This window comes from Lytechinus pictus, chromosome 15 (assembly GCF_037042905.1).
Source record: "Lytechinus pictus isolate F3 Inbred chromosome 15, Lp3.0, whole genome shotgun sequence".
NCBI lineage: Eukaryota > Metazoa > Echinodermata > Echinoidea > Temnopleuroida > Toxopneustidae > Lytechinus > Lytechinus pictus.
In genome coordinates, this window is record NC_087259.1 from 21,326,214 (window position 1) to 21,339,357 (window position 13,144).

Below are 13,144 nucleotides of genomic sequence, written 5' to 3' on the forward strand. Positions count from 1 at the left end.
AACAAAAGTATTTTGAAAATTATTTGAGATCAATGACCCCTTCTATTTCTTTTGTGGAGAAATGCGGTATTCAAAGGAAAAAATAGTATAGTAGTCATTTTATAGAAAAGGTCTGAATTAGGGACATTGAAAAAAGTAGGCCTACTATTTCAGTAGACATGGGTAATTTTGGGGATTTCCCTTTAAATTATGATCCAGGTTTTTAAAAACAGATGGATGTGTAAACATTTTCTAATTTATGCAGCTCTTTGCTCCTGACCCAATATCTCCTCATTTAAGTTCTGGTATTTAAACGCTGAATCATGCTTATATTTTCGAATAAAAAAATCCTTATTAAAAAATCCTATTTCCATCTATACAATGTTCCTTGAAGACCTTCAGAAATGAAACAAAGTCTGTTATATTAGACTAGGAAACGACCGATCTTAAGATATGTTTAGAGTGTGGAAGTGGGAGAATCTTTGCAGTGTGTGATCAGCTTGTCACATGTTTCCCAATCCCCCTGAAAGATCTAAGTGATATACGCCTCCATGTACATGTCATGTGTTTTTCGTTAGATCTACTGTAGGAACCCATTTAAGAAATAGTGCTTTTTCTTGTGGGATTAAAAACAAAAAGAGCAATGGGGAAGAACCTGCTTGTCATGGTAGGAAATAAGATTAAATAAAAGCAAATGGCATTCCAGCTCTTCAAAGCTCTGATGTTCAACTTGGACAGTCTATGCCTGGCATGCACCATGATTCCAGACCACTGCTTACTTTGACAGAGTACTACTTTCAGTGTTCATACTTTTAGTAAACCCCCATTTGGTGATAGCTTCTGCATGCTCGTTTAGGAAGGTTGAGTTCTCGGCCTGTAAGCAGTGATTGTGTCCATTTAGCTCAAATTAGCTGGCATTCAAGCAAATTTGAATCCGACTATGAAATCAATGGTTAACTTAATATCACATAGACATACTTCAAGCCATATAAAATTTGAGGCAATTTGTGCCGACAGAATTATTAAAATACCCCTTATAAATAAGTTTTATTTCTCAAATATTTGCTATGGTTGCAGGATTTTGATGGTGGAATGCTTAAAATTCTAATGTACATGTATTTCATAATGTATGAGTATCTATTTTTAAAGCTAATATGACCCTTAAGTTTGAATTGTGATTTATATTTTGAACCCTTGACAAATCTTAGAACTTTTTTAACTTGTCTCTGAAGAAAATTATATGATTTAAGGGAAATTGATTTCTTTCAATATTTTACTTGACTAGAAAGCACTTACAAAGGAAGGGTCGAATCACATTCGTGAAACTGCTCAGTCTGCAACTCTCAGATGGGAGACATCCACTTGAATAAAAAATGGCAGGGAGGAAATTTCATCTGAACTCCAGGCTCTCAATATAGCCCATGCCAATCTGGTACAGAGACTGTGATCAAATTTACTGAAAATTTCATCCTGTGTGGTTCCCTTCCACAATAAAGCTGCTTCCTTGATTTGATCAGAAAAGAAACATGGCAGAGCTAAGATGACATTGTGAAGCTCTCAATGTCTTGTTGATAATGAAATCATTGTGATAAATGTCTGAAGCAGCTCTGTGTTGATGTGAGAATGATGATACAATGAGTATCTTGAAAATTGTTCAGGAAGTTAACACTTCCTGTCAGGTCAAGTTGAAGTTAGATGTAGATTTTATTTTCATTTTAGAGATGATGAAATATAAACGTAACATGGCAATACTGTGATCAGCCACTCCAAAACCACCAATAAGTCACTCAAAATGAATTTGGGGATTGTTATTGAGTTTCATGAGTACTAAGCTTTCAAGTGATACGTAACTTGTCAAAATTGATCATCAATAACCCACACATTTACTTGATTAAATGCAGAAAAAAAAATGAAGTGAGGGCTGCAAAGAAAATAAGGAGAAAACAATGTTTCAAATTTAGGGTTCACTCAAGTGAGATGCGCTCACTGTGCAATTTCAGTGAAACATTCAAGCAGTCTGCAAAAACTTGTGTCAAGAAAAACTCTTGTATCATGTTTTCTATTCAACTTTAAAACTTAGAATTTTGACAGTATGAAGAAGAAGAATAACTTTTTCAGATAGTTTATTTTGTAAATTTTTTGACTTTTTGAAGACCAAATTTCTTTGTTTTGCTGCCGGTTTTTACCGTGGACATTCCCTGGTGACTTATTGTTGGGTTTGGGGTGGCTGGTCACGGAATCATATTTTTCATGTGAAGTAGTATTGCATCAAATATGTTAAATACATTAGGGGAAATGAACAAAACAAAGTTACCTTGATTTATTGGAGTATAACAGTGGAATTGGAAGGGGGGGCTTACAGAAAAAAACTCCAAAAGTATTGAAGTAAGATTGATTGATTTTTATTCATCAAGAATATTAGCATATTGCAACATGAGAAATACATATCAGTAATATTTGAAAAGAATACCTTGACAGGTTAAGCCATAAGACTGTATTTCCAATGGGGTCTTAAACTTTAGTTTTTGTCTCGCCTGCATAGCAGAGCGAGACTATAGGCGCCGCTTTTCCGACGGCGGCGGCGGCGGCGTCAACATCAAATCTTAACCTAAGGTTAAGTTTTTGAAATGACATCATAACTTAGAAAGTCTATGGACCTAGTTCATGAAACTTGGACATAAGGTTAATCAAGTATTACCGAACATCCTGCTTGAGTTTCAGGTCACATGACCAAGGTCAAAGGTCATTTAGGGTCAATGAACTTTGACCATGTTAGGAGAATTATTTTCAAAATCTTAACCGAATGTTAAGTTTTTGAAATGACATCATAACTTAGAAAGTATATGGACCTAGTTCATGAAACTTGGCCATAAGGTTAATCAAGTATAAATGAACATCCTGCTTGAGTTTCAGGTCACGTGACCAAGGTCAAAGGTCATTTAGGGTCAATGAACTTTGGTCAAGTTGGGGGTATTTGTTGAATTACCATCATAACTTTGAAAATTTATGGATCTAGTTCATGAAACTTGGACATAAGGTTAATCAAGTATTAGTGAACATCCTGCCTGATGTTTCAGGTCACATGACCAAGGTCAAAGGTCATTTAGGGTCAATGAACTTTGGCCAAGTTGGGTGTATTTGTTGAATTACCATCATAACTTTGAAAATTTATGGATCTAGTTCATGAAACTTGGACATTAGGTTAATTAAGTACCACTGAATATCCTGTGCGAATTTCAGGTCACATGACCATGGTCAATGGTCATTTAAGGTCAATGAACTTTGGCCGTGTTGGGGGTATTTGTTAAATTACCATCGTAACTCTGAAAGTTTACGGATCTAGTTCATAAAACTTGGACATAAGAGTAATCAAGTATCACTGAACATCCCTTGTGAGTTTCAGGTCACAAAACCAAGGTCAGTTAAGGTCAATAAATTTAGGCCATGTTGGGGTAATTGTTGAATTGCCATCATAACTTTGAAAGTTTATAGATAGAGTGGACATGGGTGTAGTTGACAAGTCTTAAGTCACCGTTCAAATGTCATTTATGGTCAATGAACGTGGTATTATGTCATTATATGAATGGTGTTTTTGTGAATGATTATTTTATAGTAGTTTTCAAAGTTAGCACTGCTGCTATATTAAATCGCGTAATGCAGGCGAGACTGCCAGAGGCGTTCCACTTGTTTTCATGTATGTTAACTAACAAACAATCCAACTGTTTTAGATTTTGGTCTTTTAGTTTGAACTTCAAGTCTGGAAAATTTATGATATTATCAGGGGAACAGATTCATCTGATAAGGGTACACGATTAAATCAGTGAAGTAGCACCTAGATTGCTACTTTTGCAAGATAAGCTATTTTATTTGAACAAGTTACATACATTCTGTAGTGAAAGAGGAAGTCCTGTGCAGCCAACAAGCCAACATATTTTAGAAAGGAAAATAGATCTGCCTTCTTACCGTGAAAGGGAGTGCTAGGTAGGCCCTTCCTCTCCCAAGGCATAAGGAGATGAAAGGTTTGTGATGATGTAGATTTCTTGCCTTGAGTGAGGTTTCGCTTTCATCGCATGTTGTGTCATAGTTAAAATGCAGTTTGACGTCTTAGAAGTCCAAAAGGTCACGACAGGGAAATGATGTCATAGGGTTTTTCCCCCTTCATTTTTTTCCCCACTCCTCTTATAGCCAGTCCTTTCTTGCACGTATATTTCTTTTTTTCTCTGCCCACAATCTTTCTCCCCTTTTTATGCCCCTGCATGTGAAGTCCAGAGAGGGGTTAAGTTTTGCACCTGTCCGTTTTTCCGTCGGCTGCCACCCCCCCCCCCCCCCCAACTGTTTCCATGTGATAATATGTCGTGAAATATGTATGGACATAATTTGTATCCTATTTTTTGTATTACATGTACCTTCATAAATAAAAGTTTGAATTCAGAGTTTGCCGATTAAAGGTCAAAGGTCTTAGCTCATTTTTATGCATGTATGTGTATTACTTTTCACATGTTAAACAGGTGGGGCATATGTGTTCCATTGCCACACATATCCAACTTTTTTCACTACCTCTATACCTCCCCTCTCTCTCTCTTTCTACCAGATCACACGTGTTCATCTTATTTTGATGACTGATGGCATTGATCGTTATGTGCAGTCATTCAATTCATTTATACAATCATTTTCTAATCTTAGTGTGACAGAGCCCTTGCATGACTGTATTTGGATTCCTAATTCCTCTTCTATACCTTTGTATTTCCTGTTTATGGTTACATCCTCCCCTCGCTGCAGGAGTTCGATGAAGAGTGGGCCAGGAAGATCAAGCTGGAGAAGTTCCGATGGCACAACTCCCAGTGGCTCGAGATGGTGGAATCCCAGCAGATAGATGATGGTGAAGGGCTCATGTATGGAGATGAGAGTTACAGTCCTTATATCCAGGAATCAGACATCTTGGATAGACCGGATCTCTTCTACGGACAGCCAGGTGAGGGACTCCATATGCTCTTGTTCTTTGACATTTAAGGTTGCTAGTGACTGGCACATATTCCTATATCCTCTGAGAGAGGGCGCTATCAGATTATGACATCATGTGCGTAAGGTCTATTGGACTGGATAGCCGTAGACCAAGTCATGGTGGGACAAACAGTAATTGGAATTTGTATTAAATCATTACAAGAAGTAGGTATTGCCATGATGGTGTTAGATGATCTGAGAATTAGACCAAGCGGATACAAACCTTTGCATTGTATATCTATATATTATTACCTCATGTTTCAATTTTTTGTTTGTTCCGCGCTTCTTACAGGATATGAAGATGGAGAGATGTATGATGGTGTGGTAACTCCGGAGTATGTAGATGAATATGGCAATGTACAGAATGGAGAGTACATGGGTAGACCTCCTAGTGCCATGTATGGTAACAGGTAAGCTTTGATAAGATCCTTAGGGCCCTGTTTCATGAAACTTGTTATAATAACAAATTTGCAATAACAGTTTAAAGCTACTGAAATCCTTCAATGTGATTGGCTGATAGTAAACATGTTCAATTGTGCATATGTTATTGTAAGTCTTTATGAAGTGGGACCCCGATTTTTTTTTTTTTTCATTTCACAAGTTTCATGGAGTAACGGTTCTGACTCTCGCCTTGTAATCAGATGGTCCTGTGTTCAAGTCCAATAGTGGCATAGTATCCTTTGGCAAGGCATTAGTCCACACTTTGTCACTCTCCACCCAGGGGCTATATTGGTACCTGGTAGGATGCATAACCAGATGTAGTATTCCCTGCAATTGAGTTTGAAAACTCTTGTTAGAATGCTCCCCAGGGAGTGGAGAACATGACTTGTGTGTGGGCAAGCCAGGAGCTGATAACCAGGGTAATGATACATGTGTAAAGTGCTTACAGACGTTTTGATGCATTTACATAAAAGCGGAATAAAATGTCAAATGTATAATAGAGGATTATTTAATAGTTAGTTGCATACAACCAATGTTTGCTTGTTGAAATGAAAGTCCGGTGGACATGTTTCATCAATCTTTATATTTTAGAATTAGATAACTGATGAAGCCCCCCCCCTGAAAATGTGATACCATCACTATTATTGTAAAAAAAAAAAAAGTATTCAATTCCTCTTGGGGAGTGTTTCATCAATCTGCAATTGATTTTAAAATGATTTTAGGTTGATAAAACACTCCCTGGTTAAATTTGTGGTCAAATCATTGGTCATAGGTCACAGTGTGAAATAATGTTTGCAATAACAAATTCCTTTCTCTCTCTCTCTCTTTGCAGATATCAATCCGAGTACGAGTCCTTCAGGCCTGGTTCAAGGGTAGCATACCTTACAGAAGATGGCCAACCCTTAGATGAATATGGCAATCCCATCGATGTCTACGCAGAATCGGTAGATCAGTATGGACGGCCTGTAACACCCACATACCAATATGGCTCGCAGGCCCAGCAAGCGCCTGGATACCCGTACTGATGATGTTCGATTTCTACTCTCACCATTGATGCATAACAAATGGACATGTCTTTTGCTTTCAATGGGCCAATATGGCTGCAGATAGTACACTGTCGGTAGTATGCTTATGTTGTCATGACTGATTTTGATGTTTGATATTGGTCAGACTGCTCTGACGACCAAAGAGCTTTTCCCATCAGGTTTAGAAATAAAGCTGCATGTGAGTATACCAACATGGCTGCACAAAAGATATGGTCCAGAAAAACTCTATGAAGAGCAGCTGTCGTGATACACATTCTTGGATTTGGCAAAATTTTCTGCTGTAGGTGTAAAAACATGGCCACCTATTCTGCCGTACTTGGGGAAAAAGGAAGCAAGTTACAAAAGTATAATATGCTGTAAACGAGCAATGTGTGTTTGTCATTTACATAGGCGTCAATGCAGTTTAACAGCATATTTTCTTCAATATCTTTCCATAGAATGATAATTTCTTCCCTAAATTTTGCCTGAACGGGCAAGATACAAAGGGTGTTTCAGAAACGACAATATCTCAAATTTGACTGATGTGTCACTTGCTTCCTTTTGCCAAAGTTGGGCAGTATTGGTGTACCAAGTTAGATGGACATCTCCAATTTTAAGAAGTGGTATGGCAATGGACACCTGTGATTCCCATAATTGGATGGACTTCCTATTATCACCAGGGAACCTTGATAAAAGTCTAAGCCAAGTTTAGCTGAAGTGTTTTAGGGATAATCCTGCTTGGTATGTTCACCATCCTATCGTCTTAATTTCTGCATGGAGCAAGCAGAAGGAGATCAGGGCGACCGCTGTTAAATCCTGCTTGATATGAAGCGGTAGTTTTGATAAGTTTCCTGATATTCTTACCAACATGGCTGCTCCTGGGTAATGAGTGTGCCAACTGGAATGGACAGCTGCAATTATCATTAATGTCATATAATTTTGTGATTAACACAGGTCTGTTTATCTTAGCAACTTGACACACTTCCCGCTCCAAGAGCAATTATGATTGGCCTTGCTAACATGGATGCCAGTAAGTATACCAATATGGCTGCTAATGGATGTACCAAAATGGCTGCCAATGGGTGTATGGCCTCACAAATTCTGTAGGCAATTAACATATATCCTGTAGTAATCTACCTCTGGTGATAACAAAAACTGACAAGGATCTGGGCAGCAGCAATAAAGTGCATGTCCAGTGCCTTGTATTCTGATTTCCAGTTTAATTTCAACTCCGGTGTAAAGTTTATAGTTGACCTACACTACAGATAGCAAATTGTGACACAAATCTCTAACAGTACAGATTCAGTTTTATCAGGTCATTTCAGGTCACTTGAATCATTCATAACTGTCTGGGAATGATAATTTGAAAATAGTTTTCTTCACCATTAAAGCAAGGGCAAAGAACACTGGAAACATACAAGGTAAACAAAATTTTGACATTTTCAGGTTCTCAATTTTCGCCCACACAATTAGGACATGGTCTAAATTCAACTGGAGTTCAGAATTAAGACCAGTGAGTTAGACCCTGTTCTCATTACCTTCCTAAAACTAGTTTACTGGAAACTAGTTTAGTGGAAACTAGTTTAACGTGTAATGAGAATGGTTGAAGCGGTCTTGGAAGCAATCTTCTAAACCAGTTCGGAAAACCACCTTGCGATGTGGTTTTCAAGATCGCTTTGCCTCGTTAAACTGCTTTCAGCGTAAGTGAGGACACAACCGTTCTTGGGGAAGCAATCTTCGCACATTTGGAGCGCGCTATTCCACACATTGTGTGTAGAATGTCTGCGCTGTGGTTTCGAATTTCGCGCAAAACATGTCACCCTCACTGAGAGTGTTCCCATAGCAACAAGGCCACCTTATGTGAAGTGGTTTTGAAAACCAGCTGATCAAATGGGAACGCTAGCAAAGTGATCTTCCAAACTGGTTTCCTGAACCGATGTCCAGTAAACTAGTTTTAGAAAGTATGAGAACACTGTCATTAACACTTGCATAATTGGTTTGCAAAATTCCTTGATATCTGTAGACCATATTAATAATATTACTGCTGAATTTTGTAATTCCTATAGGCTTTGTACAGGGACTACTGGTTTTCCAGTAACCAACAGGTTAATGAGATAAATCCCTAGATATCCCCTTTGGATCCCCGCAGATATAGTTGAGAATATACTCTGATTGAGGCGCTGTTGGGAAGCAATTATTTTACCTTGGAATGCACACTCCCCTACATTTCATATGTGCTTATGTCTCTTTCCCTGTATAATCGCTATGATTCATATCGTTGTGAACTTGACAGGTTACACGCTTGTTACTTAAGGGGACAGTTCAGACCTCACGGTTATAGAAGTAGGTGTCATAAGACACTTATTTGGAATCAATTGCAATTGATAATCACAAATTTTCATTTGATGGATCAATTTGAACTAATGTAACGGAAAATAATTTTTTTTATATATAGTTTCAAGGCATTTATTTTCATTTGCCACTCTCTACCCAGTTGTAAATGGATTAGGAAAGGAAGCATTGAAAGTTAGCTGAGCTATGTCAGGAAAGGCCTTTTTGCCAAAAGCCAGAGCATTTTCTTTCACCTCGGAATCCTGCAAGCGCCTTTTTATTTCTAATCCTTGCTCAGACTCTTGGTAAGATATCGAGTGTCCAAAGCAACGCATTTGGTGAATATACAATACAAATATCCAATATGATTATTGTTATTTAGTAGCCGACCAGCAAACATTTTAAAATCTACAATTAATTGCAAAACTTGTGATCAATCTGGGGACCTAAAATTGACATGTCATTGATTGTAAGTCTGTGACAACACCGACATTGTCTTTGTCATTGGCTATAAAGAGCCCTTTGAGCTCCGTAGGACAGGCTGCATGTCGGTCAAAGATGGGATTATAATGGTGCACAACAGCTGCCAACTGTTCTGAGATTATCTGATTGTACAGATTTTTCCTGACAAGACTTAAAGACTCAAATTCACAAAAGTGGTGTAAACTAGGATGGGGTACAAACTATCAACTATGTGAATTTTGCTCATATATTGCTTTTACTTCAGCTTCTACACTGAGACATGTCCAATGATAAATGCCTGCTTTTGGCAAAGGATGCTGAATTGATGCTTGAAAGAAGTATGATTAGACAAGAAATATCCATAGTCCATGGTTTTGTACCCCCTCCTATGTTAAACTCCCTTTGTGGATTCAGGCCAAAGAGCAATATGATTGATATTTTGAGAACATGCAGTTTCGTTTATATAGGTTTCCCTATTATTCTGATGGTTATTACCATTTATTTGGTGTTCAATGTACTTTGTATTCAACCTGATTCAATAGGAGTTATAAAAAATTCTGAAAATATAGAATGTGACTATTTCCCCTATTCATTAGCAATGGACATCTTATTACTGCCAAAAATGACAAGTATTCTTGCGTCCTAAATTATTTTAATGTTGTTTGACCCCCTTGCAAATCCTTCAAATTGGCAATGCAATGAAGGGCTCAAAAACTGGTTATACATGTATGTTAGGTTCAGATTAAATATTGTTTTTTTTTATTTTGTACAAGCAACTTCACCTTGACATATTTAAAATCTTCATCACTGCATGTGATACAAGAACCTGCAAGTAAAATGACAAAATAAAATTAAAAAGTAAAAAAGGGGCCTAAGCTTTCGATCCTAGCAGAATCTTCGTCGGAGGCAAAATGACAAACATATAAAGTGGAACAACCATAATATAGACCACAAACAAGCTACAGCAACACTAGAAACAAGGAGACAAAAGGGGCATTAGTGAGTAGAGAAGACCAATCAGGTTAGTGAAGGGGATGAAAGAAAAGGAGTAGGCAGACACAAAGGGAAGTTAGTGTAAGTAAGGCCAAGAGGGATTAAGATAATGAGGCAGGCAACATCAAACAGGATCTAAAATTAAGATGAAAAATTAAGATGAAAAACATATTTCAGCTATATGTTTACAGAATGTTATTTGTCAGGTGCAATAAAATGAGACACACGGTACAATTATGTGTCATTTCCTTTTGCGAGAATAATCTCCCTTGTATTTCAGCCTTGGAAGAGGTGTCATTTATCAGTTAATGTGTTAATTGGTTGTAATAGTTTCTATACCATGTATTAATGGGGCATAATAGTTACCTATACTCTGTGTTAATGGGGAGTAACAGTGGGAGATGAACTTGAAGAAGTTAATTGGTTATCCCGCGATGGATCAAATCGATTAACTTCTTCAACTTCGTCCTTCTCCACATCATCGATAGTGTGAGATATTACATTGTAAGGCACACTGCTCAGCGAAGAGTCGTCACATAACGAGTTTATTCCCTTGACAGTTCTATCAGATTGACGCAGTGCAGTTCAGTCCACCTGTGGTAGGAAATGGGTATTAACCCCTGAAATGACTTAAAGCAAAAGTAGAATTATGAATATATGGATGTGGAATTACTGATGTTTCTTCTTCAGGTTTCTTCTTCGAGGTTACCGATTTAAAATTCGGAATCCAGATGCTAGCCACTCCATTTTTGTCCCATATTGTAATTCAAAGTTGGCCACTACAGTTCTTTCGTAGTGCTTATCAGTGGTAAGTCACCTGCTACTGTAATTATGAATCTCTGCTGAAATTCTGCAATATGATTGGCTATAAGAGCATTTTTCACTATTTCAGCATATTTTATTGATAACATATTTTATGAAACTTGCTCCAAATGACATATGTAATCGTGAGTTTTGTGTCTAAAAGGATCTGGCGCATTTATTCACGAATTATCCCGACAAATAAAAAAGAATGATTAATTTCTTAACTATTCTATGCCTGTTTCAAAGAGTATCAAAGTATAAATCAACAAAAATAATCTAAAAGTATCATTTCTGCAATATTATTTGACCATTGCTATGCAGTTAAGCAGGTACACATCTTTTATTCTTCATTAAAGGAGAATGAAACCCTTGAAACCAGCTGAATCCATATCAAAGAGAAAAATCAAAGAAACATATTGTTGAAAGTTTGAGGAAGATTGAATGAATAATAAGAAAGTTATGAGCATTTGAATATTGAGATCACTAATGCCATGTAGTTCCTACCATTGGCAATGCGACCAAGATCTGTGATGTCACACACGTACAACTCCCTCATTACTTTAGTACTTATTTCACTTACATTCTCACTTTTATAGAGTCTATCACAAGGTGAGGTGTTCTCTTTATGAGAGGACAAGTACAGAGGTTTCACAACATTATATCATTGATGAATCGTTTGTCATATGATTAGAATGAGCAAAAAGATATGTTTTGGGTTATATTTTCAGTGTCCAAAAGGGGAGAGTTGTTCATCTGTGATATAGATCTTGGTTGCATTGCCAATGGGAGGATCTCCATAGCATTAGTGATCTCGACATTCAAATGCTCATAACTCTTCTATTGCTAGTCCTATTTTACTCAAACTTTTGTTGATCTTATTTTTTGATTTTTACTGCTTTCACAAAAGCTAACTTGCTCCAAGAGTTTCATTCTCCTTTAATATATTCTTCATTAATTTTAAGAAAAAATAGTAAGAAATCATGAAATATCTCTAGCTGATATAGTCTAACACTTGCCTTCATAAAAGGATAAATCTGGCAAGAAAACTTGAAATTAGAAGACAAAATACCTGCACCTTGTCATGGAGAAAATGTGATATACCTACTTGATCTTATATTTCATTGGTACTCATACTGATTTTCTTCTTTTAAATTAGATCTCTTTCATCTCAAAATGCAATCATTATCATCAAGTACCAGGTATGTTTTACTTACAGATTTGTGGTCATGGTCGTTCATTCCGGTCTTTATTTTTTACTCTTTAACCCCTACCTTGCATTGGATTGCAAATCCCACCCAAATATAGTGATGAACATTTGTTTTGGCTCACAGTGATCTGAAATTTCTTCTACAGTCATAGAATCCTGCGTGTTGAATTTCATGTTTACTCCTTATTAGTATGTCTGCCCATTTCTTTGTTCTTCATGTCAATCTGTACAAGAATGGGAGACCTATCCAAATCTCCCTATGAAACTACTACTTTAAAAAAGAATTGAAGAAATGTATTTTTTATGTTTTGTAGGAATTGTGGACGTAAGCGGTTATTCAATCAATTCAAATTTACTCTACTAAATGGACGGTATGTCGTCTTTTCTTTATATCAGACCAATACGCGTCATTCTGATTCTGTCAAGTAAGAATAACTTTTTTTTCAGAACAGGTTAACATCCAGTACTAGAAAGATTTGTGGGGAAAGATACTGATAATTTCAGCTGATTGCAAATCATAATTATTATTATGTACTTAGTATTTTATATTCTATTTATGAGATTGAGTATGTACATATCTATCTGTGTATATTTGTATATTTATATCAAGTGGAATGTTGTGTGTTGCAATAAATGTACAGCATATGATAACATTGCTTTCGAATTTCTTGCTGAATAAGCTTGCTTACGGAGATGTAAAATTGTGAGTTAGATGCTTAATAAGCTTGGAGCTTGTTGGTAGATCATAGGAACTGCACTTGATTGTTTTGAATGAAGTGATTGTTTTGTTAATTTGTCATATTGACATTCTTGTGATGATCATGGTGGTGAAGATAACGATGGTGATAATGATAGTTATGCTGCTGATGCTGATGGCGATGATGGTGATAATGATGATGAT

At 36.8% G+C, this 13,144-nt stretch overlaps 1 protein-coding gene across 1 annotated transcript in view; it reads left to right on the plus strand.

Moving 5' to 3' along the window:
• Positions 1–12,894, plus strand: part of LOC129277894 (kinesin-associated protein 3) — a 38,747-nt gene extending 25,853 nt beyond the window's left edge. The window contains exons 17-19 of the mRNA XM_054914075.2: positions 4,759–4,951; positions 5,273–5,390; positions 6,254–12,894. Of these exons, the coding sequence (XP_054770050.2) occupies positions 4,759–4,951; positions 5,273–5,390; positions 6,254–6,446 (504 nt within the window). The 3' untranslated portion in view covers positions 6,447–12,894. The remainder of the gene's footprint in view (positions 1–4,758; positions 4,952–5,272; positions 5,391–6,253) is intronic.
• The last annotated feature ends 250 nt before the right edge of the window (positions 12,895–13,144 follow it).